At 33.6% G+C, this 23,462-nt stretch overlaps 2 protein-coding genes across 2 annotated transcripts; both read right to left on the minus strand.

Moving 5' to 3' along the window:
- Nucleotides 1-72: 72 nt before the first annotated feature.
- Nucleotides 73-2,202, minus strand: LOC140979455 (exocyst complex component EXO70H1-like). The gene has a single exon (XM_073444856.1). The coding sequence runs from the start codon at nucleotides 1,994-1,996 to the stop codon at nucleotides 155-157; it is 1,842 nt and encodes a 613-aa protein (XP_073300957.1). The 5' UTR covers nucleotides 1,997-2,202; the 3' UTR covers nucleotides 73-154.
- A 16,964-nt stretch (nucleotides 2,203-19,166) lies between these two features.
- LOC140978668 (large ribosomal subunit protein uL29-like) lies at nucleotides 19,167-21,281 on the minus strand. Its single transcript, XM_073443863.1, has 3 exons — nucleotides 21,152-21,281; nucleotides 20,766-21,058; nucleotides 19,167-19,491 (listed from the first exon to the last, which is right to left on the minus strand). The coding sequence occupies exons 1-3, from the start codon at nucleotides 21,153-21,155 to the stop codon at nucleotides 19,417-19,419; spliced, it is 372 nt and encodes a 123-aa protein (XP_073299964.1). The 5' UTR covers nucleotides 21,156-21,281; the 3' UTR covers nucleotides 19,167-19,416.
- Between the last annotated feature and the right edge of the window lie 2,181 nt (nucleotides 21,282-23,462).

Consider the following 23,462-nt stretch of genomic DNA (forward strand, 5'->3'; position numbering starts at 1 on the left):
GAGTAAATATAATTTGAAACACCAATGACTTCAATCTAAAAAATATATAAATTTATTTATTTATTTGAAACTTATACTAATTGGATCGAATTTGAATAATAACAATGTATACAATTTTCCAATGTTGGCCAATCAAAAAACCGAAAAATACCCATCAACGACCATGTAACAAAAGAGATGGATCCGAAACCGAAAATGTCGGATAGGGTCCACTGTTACGCGGAGCCTCTTTCATCGGAAACATGTCTGAAAAGAAATTTTCCAAATCTTCAGGGGCATATTTGATTATCGACTCGGTCTCGACTCTACTTCTGTATTTCTCGTAAAACGTCCTATAACTCGAGAGTATATTCTTGGAAAAATAAAATTTGATTTCGTCACACATTTTCGGGTCGGGTATGACCCATGACTTATGCTTCTTATATGTCGCCTCGAATTCAGAATTAAAATTTCCAAACTTTTCTTGTATCTCAACCGTCGGATCCTCGGTTAGTGACGCCATCATTCTACCCCAGCCCATCTTCTCGTAGTTGGCTAAATATTGCCTCACTTTGGACCCATGTTTCAAAATCCAATCGGGTCCAATAAGGAGCCCGAGATTCGAGCTCCGGACTTTCGAAACGACGTAGTTTAGATTGTTTGCTAGGAACAAATATGATAAAGCCACGTCATGGTAGTGCGCCGCCTTTCCGTCGAGTTTGCAAAGCAGAATGAGAATCTGCCACGCGAGGCGGGTGGTGATCGCGGCGGCTGATGGGTCCTCGGCTGCCGAAGTTGGGCTGGAGAAATATGATTCCGGCAGCGGAGTCCGCGCCGCAGCTGAATGATCCCCGACTATATCGGAAAGCGAGCCGCTGTAATCCCCTAAAAAAACGAGGAAATTCATGACGTAGCGAGTGAGAGGGTGGACGCCGCCGTTCACCGTCGGGTTTGAAGTGTCCTTTTTAATCGCCGCCTCGAATTGACTAAACATAACTCTTAGAGCCTCGGCGAGTTTCTCCGCTGCCATTTCCGCCTCCGACCTTACAGCAGCCAAAGACTCGTGGCCGAATATGGATTCTATCTCCGGCCATAAGCCGCAGATGGCCTCGTACATATCCAGCCCGCGAAACATTTTCTCCGGCGACAGAATCTTCTTGCTTCTGGCGAAATTATGTGGGAAGCTAAACAGATTTACCGCCGCGTCTCTCGAGGTCTCGGCGAAACACGAACCTGCGATGTTTTCGGACGAAGAGAAGATGAAGTCACATAGAATTCTCTCGCCGTAGAACAGGCCTTTCACGGCGACTTTCACCGCGTGCAGCCAATTCCTGATATTGTGTTCCAAAACACTCCACTCCATCTTCTGAATCTGAGAAGAAGTGAACCTTTCGACGTGCAAATGATACAATGACTCGTCGATAATCGATTTCCGAACTATTTTGTAAATGTTTACGCATTCTTTTCCGTATCCAGAGCCGATCATTGCGTCAGCTATACTCTTCAACTCGGCCATAGCAAAATCCGGAGTATGAGGTGACCTAATGCTCTCTTCTTCCTCAGAAACTTCACCCAAATCCGAGATGCTTGATCGGGTCGAAACAAGTGAAGAACCACCCGAAACGGATTCTGTATCAAGATTCTTTCTGTTAGCAGCTAAGATAAAGTAAAACTCTTTCTCCAATCTTTTAATTGCTGTTTTCATCAAGTTGTGAGCTCGTATAATACTCTCAGAGGTTGGGGTAAGCTTCATGTAGAAATGCATGGCATTTTGCAGATTTCTGACAGCTTCAAGAAATCTTTTAGCTTCATTTTTGTCATCTTCGAACATGGATGAAAATTTATCGTGTTTTTGGGAATCTACATCCCATTTCTTGATCACGGCCTCGGCCACATCGAGGTTCTCTTCCATTATTGTTTCTGAGAAACTGTGGTGCTGTGTTTTTCCACTATTATTCTGCAAATGATGATCATGTGATCGATGGGATGATGGCCTTGAAAATAGGAAATTCTTCATTTTTTCCGCGATTAATCTTTCTTGATTCTGTATAGGTTTTCTGAGATTTAGGTAGTGGGATTTGATTGCCGAGTGATGTTTTTTGTGCTAGTTATTCATTACTTTAGGAGAGGGAATTGGGTATTTATAGAAAGAAGAATGAAGAATCTTGTGCCGCAAATGATTACGCGTTTAGGGCTTCGTTTGAACCATTCGCTAGTTTTGCTTTTGGCTTGATAATTAATTAGGCTAACGATATCGTAAATTTCACAACTTTTATTATGGAAAAATTATTGAAATCGTTTTCTAAGTCGATCGATCTTGGCTTTTTGAGTTTTTAAATATTAATCAAATTTTAATTTTCAGTGCAGTAAGTTTTTTTTTTCAAGTCAAATTTTGTGGACATCATAATATGAAATCATACATGTCAATAAATTCGATATCATATCATATATATAAAATCGAATGTTGTATGTCAACACTCCGATAAAATATATATAATTAAAAAAAATCAATTTTATGCAATGAAACAATTTTGACATGCTTAAACAATCATACTCAAAATAGGTACACATACGATGAATTTAACTACTTCTCCTTTCATTAAATATTAGAATATTTCTGACAGCATTGTGTTATAGTGTTTTTTTTTTTTTTTTTTTTTTTTTTTTTTTTTTTATTTAATAATGCTAAATGTACAACTCAGATATCGTATAACGATATTTACAACAATTAAATCGTGAGATTTTATTATTATATCGTGAGATTTTGTATTGAATTTATAATCATGAGATGTTGATAAATGAAATTTTTGTATTGAATTTTTTGTGTTGTAAGAATTGTTGTACAAATTTGGTTGTACATGTAGGATTAATCTTTTTTATTTAAGTTTTTTGTTAAAAAAAATTAGACATTAAATTTGGAAAAATTAAAAATCAAATTTAAAATTATCTGATTTTTAAAAAGTTATTTTATAAATTTTCATTTAAATTTAATTTTCATCTCAAAGATAAAGGGTCTGAGTCAAGTCAGCTATCATCATGTGATTGAGATGATTATATATATTGAATAAAGAACTGAATGTTTAATGATATTCTTATAAGAAAATAAAAGCATTTTAGATATTTTAAAAACATATCATTACACTATTTTGCTTATAAGTATAAGATAATATGATATTATAAATTTGTCAAATAAATAAGATTAATTTTTTATTCAGCCATTTGAAATATTCCATTTTAAATTTAAATTTTCAAATATAATTTAGTTAATTGAAAATTATTAAGCTGTATAGATTTCAAATCAATTATATATTTAGAATGATTTATTTATTATAATAGGATGTAAATACACCTAATATATATTACTGTTTTTTGAAATTCAATACTTTAAATTTTTATTTAATTCAATTTTTTTCTGTCTAAACACAACCTTAAATCATTTATATTATTTTAAAATCCAGAACATGGACTCATATATAATTAAAGAAAATGTCTAATTATTTTAAAAGTATGTTTATATTTATTCCTTAAAATATGTGGATATAAGTTGAAAATATAGTCTACAATTGGAAAGTTGCATAAAATCCTAATCTTTAATTTAAAAAAAATTTATGAAAATATTTTATTATTTTCTCATTTTAATATATATATTTGGAGGTTCCACATAATTATTTTCCATGAATATTTTTATCAGAAAGAGAAGAAAATAAAAAATATGTACAAGTCAATGGTCAAATATGTATTACAAAGGAGAGATCGATTGGTAGGGTTTATGACTCATTGTTGTGAACTAATCCAAGTCAAACACTGTATAGGTAAACTGATCCCGAGTTCTAACCCTGCCCAGTTGTGCATTCATCAAATTATAAGAAAGACAAAGAAAATGTCAAATCAATCGATTTTTCCAACAAGAATGTCGCACAGGTTCTCTCTACGATTTTACATGTTTAACGTAGTTTATAGGCAGGCCAGACTATTATGTTAGTCTGAGAATTTTTCTGTACAAATCGAAGAGTGATGATTATGGATTCTATCATCATAAAAATTCAAGTTTTACAAGAACTTGAATAAGTTTATGTAAAAGTGCCGGGATTAGAATTCAAAGCTCTTAAACATATTAACTTCATGAGTAAAAATATAGCCTGCCACTTCATTCTTTTCTTGTTAAATATGCGCCATGGTGGATATTAATTGATGAATAATCTGAATAGCATGATATTGAGTGTAATAATCATCTCTGATTAGTATAACAATCGAAACGTGATGTTTGAGTTGTTCTATAGTTTAAAATATTTGAGTTGCACCGTTACCAGTAGCTATAACTTTTGGAAAAACAGCAAATGCTCGATCCTACAATAAATATCAGAGTCAATGTCAAGGATTTGATTCTTATTAATTGCAATGAGTGCAATTATTTGGAGGAAAATTGTTGGGTCCAATAATTGTTCTTCCTTGATAGAGCAATCGAAACAAAGTGCGTGAGTTGTTGTATAGTTTAAAATATTTGAGTTGCACCATTACCACTAGTTATAACTTTTGATAAAACGGTAGCTCTCAATCACAACAATTGGAATCAAAGCGGGCTTATGGATTCAAGTCTCTCAAGAAGCATATTTATATACTTATGGGGGGAGGGGAGAATGCTGGGTTAAACGTGAATGAATGAGAGTAGTACTGAGATGGGTGATCAATTAGGAAGTTCTTGTGCGTCAAGCTGCTAGGTGGGCCGTAAAAGAATGATGTCACATCTTAACGAGTAATACTCTCTCTGATGGGGACATGGCCGATGGTAAGAAAATAGTAAGGCTTATCTCTAAGAGATATGAGACAACACCAGCAGATAAACACGCACCTCCCTAAACTCATGAACCTAACAACTCAATCCATTAGCACTCAAGTAGGCTCACTCTGCACTATCACAATATAACGAACTTGAGAAGGGGTTGAAAATGTTTTTTGACATAGCATCTCCGACGCTCAAGTTAGAATGTGCAAAATATAGTGTGTATAAGCAATATGAGTAAATGAATAAATAATATCATCAAACCTGATATTTATAGGAGAAGAGTTACCATGATACTGAATTTTCCACTAGTAAGAACTATTTCTTTGTAGGACTCTTGATCTCCGGAATCATAAATAAGATTGACACAAATATTTTAGGATACTTTTGGATAGAAGATTTATCTGATTGTGGGCTAATCGGGTACCTGAGCTCATTAAACGTGTAATGGGCAGACCATGTCTTCATCAAGAGCTCGACTAGGGAGCTCGAAATATGCAATCCTTATATCAGCTGGAAGAGTATAGATAGTTAGATCGGCTAGAGGGTTGATCGGTAGGCCGAACCAATTCTCATAACTATCATTATCCCTGATATGGGAAGGTCTGTTGATGGGTCTAGGATGTGCTCCAGAATGCCTTTCTAGCATAATCTAATAGTTATCAGGCTGGCTAACGGGCCTTCCACAATCTGGGTTGTCAAGAGTTGGCTGAACTACTTTTGTGGGGTATCACAAGTCCCTTCCCCAAGTCGAGCTGATGTCAAAGTCCTGATGTTCGCATAGTTTGAGCTCTCGACAGTCCTGTGGTTGAGGTAAGGTGAAAGGTGAGGGCTCCAACCACTTGTCGATTCAGAACCTGAATTTGAAACGTCCCCTAATCATTACCTCAATATTAACTTTTTCGTACTTCAAGATGATCTCATTTGTCCGATTGGCTAGAGATCAATGATTTGATATTGCTCAAGTCCCTTTATAAATACAAGCCCAGACCCCTTCGTTTATTTTTTAACTTTTAGAAATCTCTTCTGCTCGGCTTCCACCTCATTTTTTTTATCAAATCACCTGACCTTTCTTAAGCTCTTACTTAGGTATGTTTTATTTATGGCATCTTCCTACAGATCCTCCTTTTCGATCTCTGAGGAGGTCTTCCGCCAAGTGGATCAGTATATATCTGCACTGACAAACCCGACGGGTCAAGTGAGACCCTCGTATATGAGGAGCTCAATTCCCAAGGATGATGGCCAAGCTCGGAACCAACTTGGTCTGTATGAGGCTGATGATTCCATTAGGTAGAGTGATTACCTTTGGTTCGAGCTTTATACTTTGTGGCTGGATGCCTCAGACGAGCATTGGCTCAGAGATCTATCTCATGACCCTTCAGATTACAAATTTTATTTCATCGAGTCTGAAGACTGAGCTCATACCCATTTTCCGGGGTTTTACACTTTCTTTTAGGTTAGCGGGAAGGTGAACTCTTATTTCCCCTATCTGAATTCTTTCAATAGCTCAGCCTCTATTACCAAATTCACCTCAACCCCACCTCCATTCGAACCTTTTGCAATTTTGTAGCTCTTTTTAAGGCCTTAGGTTTTGAGATAAACTGTTTTACTTTCATGATCCCCAAGAGGGCCGAGGAAGGCCTCTTTTTTTTTGCTCGGCTCAGCTATGTCTTCTCTGAGGGGGCTCTGATCTTCAACAAATATTGGAAAAATAATTTCTTTTATGTTAACCTTCTGATGCTTGGGAGGTCTGCTCCAGTTGGTGCGATGTTCTTCCTAAACTCCCCTTTCACCCTCTGGGAATGGTTCTTTATTTACGTGGGAACTCAAGACCATGGGGGTGAGGTGCTTTCACACCCCGAGCCTTCTAGTTGAGGTGTGCCATCATGGCCTCACATCGAACGATATTTCCCTCCGTGGTGATTGTTGTATGGATCATGTTAATTATGGCCTCGCGCTATCTTTTATCTGTTAGTAGTTTTATTTGAGTATTTACCGAGCTTCTTGATTTGTGCAGCAAACAGAATAATGAATACCCTAGTCCGTAGAGCTACTAAGAGGAAAGAGCAAAATTCCAGCTCAACCATCGAGGGGAAAGTAAAATCGCAGGTAATGTGGAGGAGTTCAGTAGAGACACGGTCCCAATCATGACATATTCTGAGGAGCCCAGAACAAAAGAGCTCTAGGACACCTCGTCCCGGAAGAGGCATGTTCCTGAGACTCCTCACTCCCAAGGTCAGTCCGTAAGGAGTTCCGAGACTGGGCCCATCAACCATGAGGCCCTGCCACTTCGATAGATAAGATTGGAGCATTTGTCACATGCTCGCGTGGGGTGATGTCGTGCCAGTCTCCTAGATATGCACCTAAGAATGGCATGAAAACACAAGAAAAAATGTGAGAAGGAGGCTATAAGGTTTATTGAGTACAACCTTTCTAACACTCAAGTCAGAGAATAAGAAAAATAAAGCGAGTGATGTTTGTAAGCAAGATGAGTAAATAAATAAATAACACCATCAAATCTGATATTTATAAGATAATAGTTATCATGGTAGTAGAGTTCTTCCCCAGTTAGAACTCTTTCCTTATAGGACTCTAGGTCTATTAAAACCCTTTCTTGGTAGCAATCTAGATCTCCGGAATCTTAGATAAGATTAGAGCAAATCTTTTAGGATATTGGGAAGGTAGTCCATCTGGTACCTGAGGCTATCTAGCACGTAATGGGCCGACCATGGCCTCATCAAGAGCTCGGAATATGGAATTCTTATCTCGACTGTAAGAGAATAGATAGTTAGGTCAATTATAGGGTTGGTCGGTAGGTCGACTCGATTATCATATTATCATTACCCTTAATATTGGGAAGGTCGGTCGATGGGTCTAGGATGAGCTCCCAGATGAACTTTTGGTGTAATCTAGTGGTTAGCAGACTGTCTATCAGAACTTCCACTGACTGGGCTGTCGAGAGTAGGATGAACTCATTTTGTGGGGTATCATATATAATTTTGATATGTTACCCATTAATCATATCTACTTCTGTACTCATCACTGAGGTGACACTCATCTGTTAGACCTGATGAAGCATATCAAAATTGTAATTCAACTATATGAGCGTAAAATTAGTGGTAGAAGCAGGTGTGAACATGGTTGGTGGGTATCATATCAAATATATCACAACTAAGAAGCATATAACTGAGAAGCATATAATAATAATTAAATACTCGATTATTATATATATAAAATTGTAAAAATAAAGAACATAATCATAAAATGATTATACAAGTACATCATGTACACACAACTGAGAAGCATATAATAATATATTTCATGTCCAGAAGACCAGAACCACTTAAAATTTTGTGCGTGCATGCTTATATTATGTAATAATCATTAAATACTCGATCACTAGGGGTGTATTCAATGTAAGAGATTTATTGACTTTTAATGAATTTTATAGATTTTAAAAGTCTAGATGTATTCAATTAAGACTTTTACATACTCCATAGAAGTCTAGTGGTATTCAAAATAAACTTTCATAGAGTTTTAAAAAGTTAAGTGATATTCAACATTAACTTTTAAAAACTCTATAAAATTCTATAGGTATTCAAATTTTCAATAGACTTTTAATAACTTCATAGAATTCATTAACATACAAACATTAAAGCTTAAGGTACAACTATAAATTGTCAAAAATTGTATTTGGTTCAACCCAAAAATTTGGATGGATTTTTAAAACTTCTAACTCATAAATAAGCTATTTATTTCTCTCTCTGTCGCTTCACATCACATCTCTTTTTATTTTCTCTCCTCTCATCTATCTCTTTCATTCTCTCAAATTTTCAAAGTGTATCTCTATACATATTTTCATCTTTTCTTTTCAAATTTTTCATTTTTTGGCTGATTGTTCATTTAATAATTTTTTATTTTAATATCATAAGAAATTTTGAATTCTAGAATTGATTTTGTGATTTTTAATTTATGATTTATACAAATTAATGTAATATTCAATAATAATAAAAGATGATCCAAAAAATGTCATTTAATTCTTAATAATTGAATAGCCTCGCAACAACCATGATTTTTTAAATTCTTTTTAGCATTTTCAATTAATATATAAGCTATGATATTTTTATACAAAATTATATCCATACAATGCTAAATAATATTCTTTTCACATGTATATTATCAATTCAAAAACAAGATTATATATTAATCAATTGATGTATTTTAAAAAATTTACAAACATGCATACAAACTGACATATATACACATATAACGATTAAATGATTTAACTTTTAAATAAGTATATTTATTTATTAATATAAATATTGAAATAACATTATATATAATATCTTTGTCTTGTTTAAAAAAATTTAAATTTTAATTATTCGTTAATGATTTCTTTTAAATGGACTTTGACCTTAAGCAAACATTTCCACCAGATGGATTTACTAATGAAATTTCATCATTCACTAATGATTTCTTTTGAATGGACTTTGACCTTAAGCAAATATTTCCACCAGATGGATTTAGTAATTAACTTTCATCTTTGATTTGGACGTAATATGTAAAATTTGATAAAATTAAAATTTTAATCATTTCAGTTAGTATGTTGTGAGTTTTAATAATATAACTTGTCAAAATTTTATTTTCATCCAATAACTTCTTTTTTGGTTTTTGTCTTTTTTTTTTCCACTGGATAATCATTTAACCTATCAAATATTGCTCGACTCATACAAATTAAAGTTCGAGTAATACAAATTAAAATCCATATAATTTAAAAAAAGTAAGAAAAATAACATCCAATATTTCAAAAAATGATAAAAAAAAATCTTGTTGTTTTCTTTATTTTTTCTCAATAAATTTAAATGTATGTAATATAAGTTTTAATCTCATCACGAGAACTACATAAGAAAGAATAACAAATATTCGATTGTAATTGCAGAATATTTTTTAATTAATCAATAATTATAATACAAACTACTATAAGTTTGTTTATACACCAACAAAAAATTAAAAAAAAAAACCGGATTAATATATTCTAAAATTGTATATATTTGTGCATAAGTTCTCTATGTTAACTTTATGATTAACTTAATTAGTCAAGCATCTTGGTCAAAATTTCTCGTTCCATATGTCGTAACGAATTTCACGACTTTTTATGTAAATATTTAATTTGATCTTCTGGAAAATCGAGAAAAAAAAATTTCGTCTTATATGCTTATTTGAATATACTAATGTCCATATCGATTTATTAATTATGAACTTGGAGTCTGACTCAAAAATCCAGAAAATTTAATTTATTTTAATTAATTTGAATAATACATGGTAGAATAAATTACTTTATATTTGGATATTTTCCCAAAAAATTATTTTCATCCTATCAAAACAAAATATGGACTGAACTTCATGATCTTCAAAGTCATTCGAAAAGAATATACTTTTACGTCCCATATTATTTAAATCGAACTTCAGTTAGTAATAAAAAATAACAAATATATATTTTGTTGATCAAATAAATGATATACAGCACGACGCCATCGGATAAATTCTAAGATGGAAGTTATAAATGTCTTTTTTAGAAGAGCGATTGAAACATTATGATTGGTTTACTGTACGGTTAAAAAAATCCGATATTCACGATTACCATTGAATATATTTTTTTCTAAAATAGTAAGTGTTCGATCCTACAAATGGTATGAGATCAAATATCACGTATTTGATTATCATTGATTACAAGGAGTGCAATTATTGAGATGTTTGGAGAATTGTTGGGAAATTATAATTACCCCAATTAGGAGAGCGATCAAAATATTACACTTGAAGTACTATACGGTTTGATATATTTTAGTTGCATTAATACAATCAATTATAACTTTTAGTATGATGACAAATGTTCGATCCTACATGGTCATAAGAGAACAAGAGCGTGACAGATAAGTTTGGAAGCTCAAGTCGTGCTCAGCTTGATGAGCTAGATAGTCTAAAGACCAAAGTTTATCGAGAATGAAAACATGTAATCTGAATTCCAAGTAATAATTATTGAACCAATGGTTGAACAACTAAGTAAACACTTGGACGAAGTCTTCTGTTTCATTTGAAAAATGCATAAAGTACAAAAACAAGTTGGTGATAAGACTGGATTAGGCTTTAGTAATAATGACCGCAACTCTTCAGAAACTAGTATTAAGTTGTGTCTGGAAAAAGATAAATATAAATTCATAGATTTTGTAAATTCCAACTGATTATATGAACACAAAGAGCTTGAAATTCATAATAGTCAACCTGTATATCAAAAATATATAATGGGCTTGGACATGTAGAAACTGAGAGCTCTAATTCAAGCTGGCTCAGAAAGAGACTTAGCAATAATGATATGATTCTCTTTTCGGATTAAGCTGGTCTGACAAGAGTCGAGCTAGACAACACTCTATGAAGGTCAAACATAACCACTACCAGAATTGATATCAGTTCATAAGAGATATAGGTTCCGAAATGACTAATTCGTTCTGGACCAAATAGATGTGGGCATCAAAGTTATTTTTTATCTATGAATTTAGGAAAGTCAAATCGAGCTATTGAAGAAATCCACATGATATCAAGACAGTGGATACTCAAAACACATAACAAAAAATATCAACGTAATATATGGAATCATTGACTATCTAGGTTCTATAATCACTTTTGAAGATGATTCAAAAGTAAAACTGTAGGTAATAGTAAGATTATTCATGATAACAGTATCATTAAAGATGTGCTATTATATTATAAATTCATTAGCATGTCATTTGTGTGATAGTGAATACATTGTAGAATCTCATATCCAAACTGAGTGTTAACTATAATCTTAAATTTATTATACATAAAATTGTTCAAAAGAATCAAGTGGATTTGCTTTAATTATTACTAATAAATTAAATGCTTAAATCTCACAGGTTCTTGAAAAATTACGCAAACAATGCAATATTTCCTTGTGCAATTAGGTTAATGGTGATGTATGTCGTCATATTAATTATTATTTTTATTTTATCTGACCGTTTAATAAATAAAAAATTTAAAGTTCCAGTACCAAAAATAATTTTGTATTATCCTGCCTATGTCATTGAATTATTATATCTAAAGCCTAAATCCTAAAAATTAATAATTTTTAGGTGTATAGAAGACGTTCCAATTATATATTAATTCTTATAAGTTTCTTATAAAACTTATATCAAATCATATAATATATTTTTGTCTTTCAAAACAATATAGACTTGACTCCAATTTTTGAATTCCCGGTCAATTAAGTGTTATTCAATGACACTAGCTACTTGTAATTAATTATTTGCAACGTTTCCCTCACTTGAGCCAAAAATATATTTTTATAGTATGGAATATAGGGGTCAAAATAATTCAATTTTTAGTTAAATTAATGAAAAATTATTCCCAGTTGACTACGTTACCAAAGGATTATTAAATGGATCGGCTAAGTTATCAATCAAGGAAAAAATGTTGAATGACTTTGTCATACGAACTTAATTAATACTTTTGTAAAAAAAATTCGAGACGAGTGCTATTTTGGTATGTTTTGGCTTTATATTTTATTAATTATATTACAAATATTATGAATATCACATACAATTATCTTCTATATTTGAATCTGTTCTCCACATGTTTTGTTCTGATTTGAAAAACGTCCCTCATTAATGGGAAAAAAAGGGTTTAACTTCATCATAAAGTTTGAGGTGTGATGAAATCCGATTCAAGCCCAAAAAATCTCATGCGCAGCGTCATATACACACATATGCACATTCAATATCATATTAATCTGATTTTATGATCACTTTGTTTTCAATTATGTTATAGGTAGTATTCTTGATCAAGAATATCAAAACTGTTGTTTGATTGAATTCATCGGATCATGATAAGAACGCTCAGTAGCATCGCTCCATGAAACCCTAGGAATCACCGATAGTGTCTGCAAGAACCAGTAGATTATGGTTAACATACAATACGGTCTCTTCAATACATATATCTAGATCGAACATGCAATCATTGGTATACCCAGAGTTGCAAATGAATTCGGTAATGATGTGATCTATTTTTGAGTAATCATAGTGGGATCGATGTACAACTAAGGAATCACCTTTCTATTGCAAACATCTTATTTTAGCCAGAGATTTCTTGTACTATCAACTCATAAGATCACACAAGATATCTACACCTATACGCGAGTGGCGACCTTTATGGATTCGGTAAACAATTCAAACTGCAATACTAGTATGTAGAGCCTTCATGTTATCCCGAGTCAAAAGACTAATGTTGTTGAACTATAACTGCGAACTAATCCACTCGTAAGTGATAACCATTTGGAAAGTCTGAGGGATGATAGTTCAGTTCAATCACCATATGATCACTCATCTGTATGATTAGACATCTCCATGTCCATACAAACGAAACATGACGTTAACATCACAGATGTTAATTTCGAGCTCGAATGACCTTTATCTTTATTTTAGACGGCTGAATTAACTAGGAACAAATTTAGAATATATAGTATGTTTCCTAATTAATTTCATGACCTACGTGATTTGTGGACCTCTTGGTACTTATAATATGTTAAATGGATTTATTTATGTAGTTTACATGAGTATATAGATAAAATAAATATCATAACTGAATAAAACCTTAAAATATTATTAATATAAATATTATTTTTAGGAAAGTGTCAACAAAATCTAAACCACAAGTTGACTCGCTGGTCACCTACTCTAATAATCTTCCACTTGCCCTATAGCCAACTACCCATAACTATCAAGCTCATTCTTTTATGATACTTCTCAAACAATCGTCCTGCAAGTGGCTTTGTAAGTATATCAACAACGTTATCCGCAGATGTGTCTCTCTCTATTAATATTTCTAATCGTCTCACAATCTCTCGGATGATGTGGAACTTCCTCGGTTATTTTTTGATCCCTGATGAGACCTCGACTCCTTTTCTTGGGCAATGGCACATGTGTAGTCGCATTACATCGAGAGTGGATCAACACCATTAGGAAAGAAGCTCAACTCTTGGACGAAATTACTCATCCAAACAACTTCTTTTGTTGCAGTTATTATTCGGCCTCATTGTTTGAATCCGCTGTGGTGTCTTGCTTTGAACTCTACCAAGAGACAATACTATCATTGAACTTGAATACATATACAGATATTGATTTCAAATCATCTATATTTGATTGGGAGCTAGAGTCAGTTTAGCTTTGCAATTTTAATTCTCCACCCCCGTAGACCATGAACAAATTCTTAGTCTTTCTCAAGTACATAAGAATATCTTTCACAAATTTCCAATGCTTATGGATCGTGGTTCGACATATATCTGCTTGCAACATTCAGTGTAAAGGCTATATCAGGTTGATTAGATATCATACCATAGATAATACTACCAACGAAAACGTATATGGAATGTTTGTCATGGTTTCTATCTCCTTTTCAGTATTACGACACATAGACTTGGATAGAATTACATCATGACACATTGGTAGATATCATTTCATGGATTCCTCCAAAGAGAATCTCTTTAATATGGTATCGATTTAAGTGGCTTGGGTAAGCCCTAACATCCCATTTGATATATCAATATCGATCTGTATTTCTGATTTATATAATGTTTTACCCATGTCGTTCATGGAGAATTTACTCATTATTTATATTAATAGTATGTCATCAATATAAAGTACTATAAATGACTGCACATTCACTAACCTTCTTGTACACACAAAATTCCTCACAATTCTTAACAAAATAAAACTATTAGATAGTGTTAACAAATATGAGGTTCTAACTCATCGACGCTTGTTTGAGTCCATAAATGGATCTACGAAGTTTTCATATTTTATGCTCATTTTCCGTTGATGCGAATCCTTCAAGCTGAGACATATAAATCTCTTTCCTAATATCATCATTGAGGAATTTTTATTCACATCCAATTGCAATATTTCAAAGTCATACCATGCTTCTATGGCTAAAAATATCCCAATGAACTTGAATATAGTGACTGGAGAAAATGTTTTATCATAGTCAATTCCTTGCTTTTGAGTATATCCTTTTGTCATCAATCTAGCCATCAAGGTCGCTACCTTCTCATCTTCCTCAAGCTTCTTTTTGTAAATCCATTTGCATCTTATAGAAAAAATTACCTCATGTGGATCTTCCAAGGACCATATTTGATTTGAATACATGAAGTCCATCTCGAACTGCATGAATTCAAGTCATTTGAATGAATTAGCATCAGACAATGCATCTTTAAAGTTTCTTGGATCGCATTCAAGATTGAGCTCATTTTCACTCTTTTCAAGAAGCAGACTCATCCTTATAAGTGGCCTTGAGACCCTTTCAGATCTTTCTAGGAGCGTGTACTATTTCTACTGGCTGTTGGGGCGTGAGTTCATCTATTTCAGGAGTGTTTCTCGGATTTCCTCAAGTTCTGTCATCTCATCTTTTCAATCTAATAGAAATTTCTTCTCTAAGAAGATGACATTCCATGAAATAAACACTTTTGTTTCTTTGGTCATAAAATTAATATCAAATATATTTTTTTTGAATATCCCATAAAGTAACATTAATTGACTGTACTATTCAATTTGTCTCACATTGCCTGTTTTACATAAACATGACATCCCTATATCCTAAGATGAGAATATTTGGGAAGCTTTTCTATCCATATCTTATGTTGTGTTTTATCAACTTCCTTTGTATGCAGTTATTCAACAACGTAGCCACTATATGAAGCGCATATCCCCAGAAGGATGACGACAATTCAATGAATCTAATCATATTGAACCATGTCTATCAATGTTCTATTACGACGTTCCGACACACCATTCAACTGTAGTATGACGGAAGGTGTCCACTGTTGATAATCTCATTATCTTTAAGGCAGTATTGAAATTTGGTACTTAAGTATTCTCTATCTCGATCATATCAAAGTATCTTAATACTTTTTCCTAATTGTTTCGCAACTTCTGATATGTATTTTTTGAACTTTTCAAAGGTTTCATATTTGTATTTCATCAAATACACATACCCATACCTCTAGAAGTCATTAGTAAAGGTAATGAAGTAAGATTGCTCATGTTTTGTGCAACGCTTAGCGGGTCCCACACATATATATGGATCAAATCCAATAAATCATGTGCATGTTTTACTTTCCTTAAGAAATGGGCTTTGGTCATTTTTACTTCCAGACATTACTCACATGTATCGAGAGAGTTTATGTCCGACAAATCAAACATGATCTCTTCCACTAACTTGCACATCATTATTTGGGACATATGTCCTAATCTAACGTGTCATAAGTGTGCTTCATTTAGACTATCTTGTTTTTTTTGTATGTTGTTGAAATCGCATTAACTTAGACATCTTTAGGTGGAATATCTTTTATTTTTAAGTTTTAGATATCGTTTTCTAATTCATCTGTTCCAATTAAATATTTATTCTTGTAAATATTGGAAACACTTTTAACAAATGAACAAAAAATTTCATCTTTATCATGAATACAAATGGAAATAATGTTTTAACCACATCTAAAACAATTAAAAACCTCTAAAAACAATAACTTAAAACTATTGTTTAATATCGAATAAACATATCATATGGCTTTCGCAGCAACTTACTCCATTATCCATCCTTAGGAAGGTCTCACTATCATTTAGCCTCTTATTTTTTTTCATCACATGCAAATATTTGAATAGACGAGAACCATATCCAGTATCTAATAGACAAGAAGTAAGTTAATTGAGATATTTATTTCAATATAAAAGATACAATTGCCATAACTCTTCTGCATTGGATATTCTTTGTAGTTGCACTTCCAGCTTCCGGTGTCCAGACTTCTTGCAGTGGAAACAAACATCTTCTGACTTATCGGGCTTTGTGAGCTCTTTAGCAATAGCACTTGAAGCTTACTTCTTTTTGGGTTTGTTTTTCTTGGAAGAGGCAGAACGCTTCTTTTACTTTCCTTGTCGGCTTTTTTCGTCCCAGATGACGAGCCCACTAAGAAAACATGTTTTTATTTTTAATGGTGACTTCATATATGGTAAGCATATTGACTAGCTCTTCAAGGTTAGCCTCTATCTTATTCATGTTGAAGTTCACCACAAACCCCTCAAATGAGTCTGACAGTGATTAGCAATTCGATAATGATGTTATGTATCTTTCAATAATCATAGTGTCATCATGAGTGCGACTAGAGAAACAGTTTTTCCTAAAGAACAACTCATACTCTGGCAAGAGATTTCTTGCACTATTAATTCATCAAATTACATAAGATATCCACACCCGTAGGTGAGCGTCCCACCCAATACAAAGCATCGGATCTTATTTATGTCAAAATTACACTCAATCTCCACCTGATGACCCTCAAAGAGTCGGTAAACAATTCAAAGTATAGCAATAGTATGTAGAGCCTCTATGTTGTCTGGGTAAAAAGACTAATGATATACCACCATAACCACGGACTAATCCATTCGATAAGTGATAACAACTTGAAAAATCATAGGGAAGATTGTTCAGTCACTCATCATATGATCACACATCTGCATGATTAGACATTTCCATGCTTATACCAATGAAACATGACTTCTAACATCACATAAGCTAGTCTCGAGCTCGAATGACTTTTATCCTTATTTTAGGCGACTGAATCCATTAGGAATGATTTTAGAATATAAGATAACTAATATGTGTTTCATGAAACGTGAGATGTACGACCTCATTTTACCATAGTATATATTCAAAGTCTTTATCTATGTAATTTGTATTGATATACAGGTAAAATAAATGTCATAATTCATTAAAACGTAAAATATTATTAAAACAAATATTGTTTATTACATAAGAGTCAATAAATTTCAACCACAAGTTGGTTTGCTAAACATTTACTCTGACAGAATATTTTTTTGAGGTTAGAATATAGTGGGTGAGTATCGTCAATGATCAAATACCATTCAAATGGATTCCCTAGGGCATCAGGATCCATTTTCATATACTATCAGAATAAGGAGACACATTTTCTATTACGAATCACACCAACTCATGATAGAACTCAATATCATATGTGGTAAAAACACCACCAACTTAGGATGAAGCTCAATATCAAATATTGGAATTTACCTAAGATTTCAAAGACATGCGTCAAAAGATTTGACTCTTGATTCAATACCTATAAACGAGGTGAGAACCAAGATTACAAATTTCTTTGACGCCACACCCAACCCAAGAATCGAATCTAGGAACTAAAGGTGATAAATTGGCTTGTTTTGAATGACAAAAGGAATAAATCCATGATGAGTTTACAAAAGCCTTCACGAAGAATAAGAAGCACATGCCTCATACTTATATGAATTGGGTAAGAATTTCTACCCAAACGAGTAGATTCAGATGAGATGCCATTTTTACTCGTACCTATTATCATCCCTACTAAGAGCATAAGATATACTAAGAGACCAAAATAATTAATACTAGAGGAAGAATATTACTTTATAAAAAATAATAATTAGGAAGAATATTTCTAATATAGTATAATTAGTACAGATATTAAAAATATCGTATAACGGTCACGAATTGTTTGACCTTCTATCCAATTATACGTGAAGATTTTCAATGTTGATTTAGTCAAAAACTGTAGTTTGTTTTGAACTATATATTATTCAATTATATTATACAAAAGATATTTAGGTTATATATGTTATTTTTATATTTAAAAAATAAAACATGTGACTGCCGTCACTTTCTGAATACTGTCGTCAATGTATATAAAAATTCAAACGATAGAGCGACAGGATATTTATAAAATAAACGATAGTATTGAACTTTGAGACATTATTATAACCCCTTAAAAATCTTGATTATTATTTTACCTAATTTTATTCAATATCTTGCCAACTTATATAATTTTAATCTAATAGAATTATATGTTTTTGTTTCTACTTGGCCAAAATTGCTAATCAAGTTCCTTAAACATACACAATTCACATTCTTTCTCTAATTTTTTTTCCCTAAATGGCACCATAAGCAACAATTCGGTTTGAATTTAATGAAAAACCATTTGAACCGTCTATCGAGCTCGCCCTCGTCTTATCGCGCCCTGGTCAAAATTACTTGTGGTATGCCATGTTAGATAGCACCATCAAATATATTTACTTAATCTAAATTCAATTCAACCTTTGACTGAAAATAGAGGCTTCTGTGTCAAACTAGGACATGAACTAATCAAAGTCAATTCGAATGATCTATGATTCATACTCGAAACTGTAGAACCCAAATGACACTTGAGCATGTTTGAAATTGTCCCAAGTTAAAATTAAGCTTCTGTTAGTAGACTCCTTGCCGAGCTTTAAAGCCATACTACATTATCTTAAGCAATATACCAAAGGCATGAATCATAATTCAAGTTTCACCCATATAGATTCTGATGTTAAAATCAAACATTAACAAATCGAACTCGACACTAGACCTCTAACTCAAATCTGTACTCGAATACAAAATAGTTAAGGTTGGCGAAAGGAACAATGCTAATCATCATTATACTAAATGGTTGATGGTGCATAAAAGCGAACCAACTTCGAAGTCTATTGTGTCTTTTGAAATTGAATGAAAATTTAACATCATTGGAAGTAAATGAAAATTTAAACTTTAATAGCGTACTTTCGGAGGGGGAAGTACATATCTTTCTTCTTCTGCTTTTCTGTCTTCAAAGATGCCTGAAGAAAGATGACGCAAGTAATAAGTTAACAAATGTGGAGTGAATACCTGAAATTACTTCTAGTTTAAACATCCGAAATTCGGAGGGTTTCACTGAATAGAAAAGACCAATAACACCAAAATGAAGTAACAATTCAACTCTCGAGTGCTACCTGGCACCTATTGAACTCTCGGCTCAACATTGATCAAGATTTTTAAGGGGTTACGTGCATCCTAATATGGTTTTATTACTGATCCAAGATTCCCAAGGAGACAATTTCCTCAAACAGCACATTATGGGTACTCAGGTTTCTTCCAATAAATATTAGATTCAGGAAATTTAATGAAACAGAATAATTACGATTTACGGGTGACACCAGACACAGATTATGTTATTCAAAATAAAGTTTACAGTGAGAACTCATTTAAAAACTTGACTTGACTTGAACTTAATGGGTAAACCATGAGTCTAATGTTGAGGATACTTTGTTTAAGAGTGTACAGAACTTGCAAACCTAGTTCCATTTGAATGTAAAGCACAACAAATTGAAGATAGCAAAAATAGACTTGATAGGTCAAATAAGCGAGAAACCCAATCTGGCTTGCAGATGGACAAACGCAACACAATGTTACATTAACAAGATGCTACTGGTAAAATCATGGCCTTTTGAAAGAAGAACACTGAACATCATATCAATTACATGCAAAATATCATACTTTGGCTCACAAAGGTACAGCCATAGTACAATCAGCAAAAGAATTTAGAGCTACTGTCTTTTCCGATAGGATCGAAGCATGCAAAGTCCAAGTAAAACTTGTAAAGGGGTCAGTTTTATCTAAACAATTTTCCTTTCCGGTTGAACAGTCTAAGCAATTTACTAATTAAGAATTATGCTGCATCGATTATGAGTCAAATGAAGCCAGCTCTAAATTAAGGAGACACAATTTAATTGAATATAGGTTGCAATTAAACCCGTGTAAACTTTATTCAGCATCCTCGATTATGAATCCTTCATGTTCACCCAAAATTCTTAAGAAACGCATTGCTTTATTCAACAATAACTGGTGATGCAACATCAAATGCAAATTTCAAGAATAACAAAATCATTGATAAAATATATTTGGAAAGCAAACAAACGTAAAATTTATGAGAAATTCTAATCCAAACACAAGCTGTTGGCACAAGATAATTATGAGAAATTCTAATCCAAACATAAGCTGTTGGCACAAGATAACAAATATTAAGTCAGATAAAAGCACATTTAATGTCAAAACAAAGAAGAACATAGCAAACCTGGTGCTTGGTGAGGCGGCGGCGGATGGCACGCGTCTTCTTGGGTCGGAGATCGAGAGGCAAATACTTCTTGTTCTTGTAAACTTCCCTAAGCGCAGCTTTCTGCTTCTGAGAAATCACAGTCAGCACCTGGGCAATCGAGAGCCTCACCACCTTTATCTTCGACAGCTTATTAGGTGCGCCGCCAGTGACTTTCGCAACACGAAGCAACGCTAGCTCCGCCTTCAGATCCTTCAGCTGCGCCAACAGCTCCGCCTTCCCCTTCTGCCTCAATTCGTGCACCTTAATCCTCGCTAAAATCAAACAAAATACACAATACGTTGATTCGTACTTAAAAAAATCGATACAAACTAGTTTCCTATATTTCAAATGTATTCGTTGTTTACCCATTTCAAGATTCTTCCTCCTTCAGTTTCTCACGTTCCAGGTTTACGAGGAGAGTGTAACTGAATGATGAAACCCTAGTAGCTATAATATGGGCTCTTGGGCCAACAGTGTGCTGGTTAATGGGCTTTCTGTTTGGACCATGGCCAATTGGGCTTTAATATCACACAATGAGAACATTTACGACTGCCCAAAATCCTAATTCATAAATCATATATTTTTTTTCTTTCAAATATAAGATAATAATAAATATATTTTTTGCTTTGATTTTGTTGTCAATTATAAGCTCGTCGATTCGATTAAAACGACACGAATAAATTTAGTGAAAACTAGAGAGACAACTCTTCCGAATGACATGATGTGATACTCGTGACCAAATTTTGCGCTTTAGAGGTTGCAAATGCTGTAGGAAGCAGAAGACATGTTAAAACGGGTTGACGGGACGGGCCAGCCCGCCACCCACAGCAACCCGCCATTAGGCTAGGCGGGGCGGGGCGGGGTGGGGCGGGCCTCTAAATGACCAACCCACCTCAAGCCGCGGGTTAGTTGAGCCGACCGGCTTATTTATACATCACATTTTATGTGCACACAGAATTCAAGTAAGAGCTACCGTTGCATTTAAACCAAGCCGCAACCGAAGCTTAACACCATCATTCTGTGATAATTAGTTCTATACGTATCCAATTTAAGCTATAGGTTTATTTTAGGCAATCAAGTATATTTTTCAATTCTTAAACCTTAACATCAATCTGCACAACACAAATGAGCACCATCAGAACACAGATTTACTTCAGCAATCTTTTAGTTAACACCAAATTACACTTGCAAAAGACCAATCATACAAACAGAAACAGATAAAACTCCAAAGAAAAATAAAAATTAAAAAGAGAAAAAAGGAAAGGAAAATGAAGAAACACAAATGCTCACAAGTAAATTAGGCAAAATTAACCCAATCTGATAGAAAGCATGGTCACCACCTAGAATTGTTGATGCTGATGGTGACAGCCGAGTTAAACCCAAAGTGCATGGTCTAATTATGAGGTTCATACATCAAATTTCAACTCAAAGGCACTCAATGCCATCTTTACCTCTGTTGATGTTAACATGTTCAGCCTTATCACCAATTGCATATCTGTTAAAGAAGCATGAGACATTCTCCAAAAGCACTGCGAAGGATCTGAAAGTGTCCGTAGAACTAAACTGAGGATGTTGATCTCCGAATTTGAGAGCCTAAGGATGGAAGACAATGAGACAATTGTTGAATATGATCGAAGACTACGAGATATTGCCAATGAAGCCTTTAGTCTCGGTGATCATATGTCTAATGAAAGGCTCGTCAGTAACATATTAAGATCTCTTCTTGAACGATTTAACATCAAGATTTGTGTTATTGATGAATCAAATGACACGTCTACCTGAATCTGGAAGATTTGATAAGCTCTCTAAGGACTTTTGAGATGAATCTGGATATACAGAAAAGATTGCCTTGCAAGCTTCTGATGACTCCTTCAACAATCTGATTCAGGAAGCAAATGAATCTGATCTCGGTGAGGAATCAATTTCTTTGATTACTAAGAAGTTTGGTGATTACTTGAAGAGAATGAGAGACAATAAGAAAATTATGCAATCACCGAAACATTCTTTTGGCCCTTTTGACATAAATAAACTGCCTACACCTGCTCAAGGGTATTCTAAACCGATAAATGAAGTGATGGCTCAACCAAAAACTAAAAGATTGGACCTTGTATAGTGTAGGGAGTGTTCTGGATATGGGCATTATGCTAATGAATGTGCCAATCGACTCCCTAGAAATAAAAGCATGGTGGTTTCCTTGAGTGATGAAGATTCTGATGAAAAACTTAACTCTAGTAAATGAGATGATTTTACATCATTGTCTGCCATTTTGAAGAATACATACAAACTGCAAGTCAATCCACTCGGTGTTGCCACTGATGTTGCAACACCGGGCCGCAACACCATCTCAAGGTCATTATGCCTTAATGCAAAATATCTTGGGAACTTGGACTGTGAAGAAATTCAAGAATATGACCAAGAAGAGCTTACTGTAGAGACTGTCCAGATGATGTATGAAGAGTTGTGTGATGATTGGCTTAAAAGAAACGAGACACATTCGATTCTTTCAAGAGAAAATGTTGAGTTAAAATGCAGTTTGTCTATACTCGAAATCTTATTAAGTAGAAAGGATCTTGAACTGTGCAAAGTCAAGGATGATTTTGAGAAGACCTCAAAAGCTCTTGCAAAATTCAACTAAAGTTCATCAAAACTTGACTCAATGCTAAAAATGGGAAAGGA

The sequence above is a fragment of the Primulina huaijiensis genome, chromosome 6 (genome assembly GCF_012295235.1).
Source record: "Primulina huaijiensis isolate GDHJ02 chromosome 6, ASM1229523v2, whole genome shotgun sequence".
Classification (NCBI taxonomy): domain Eukaryota; kingdom Viridiplantae; phylum Streptophyta; class Magnoliopsida; order Lamiales; family Gesneriaceae; genus Primulina; species Primulina huaijiensis.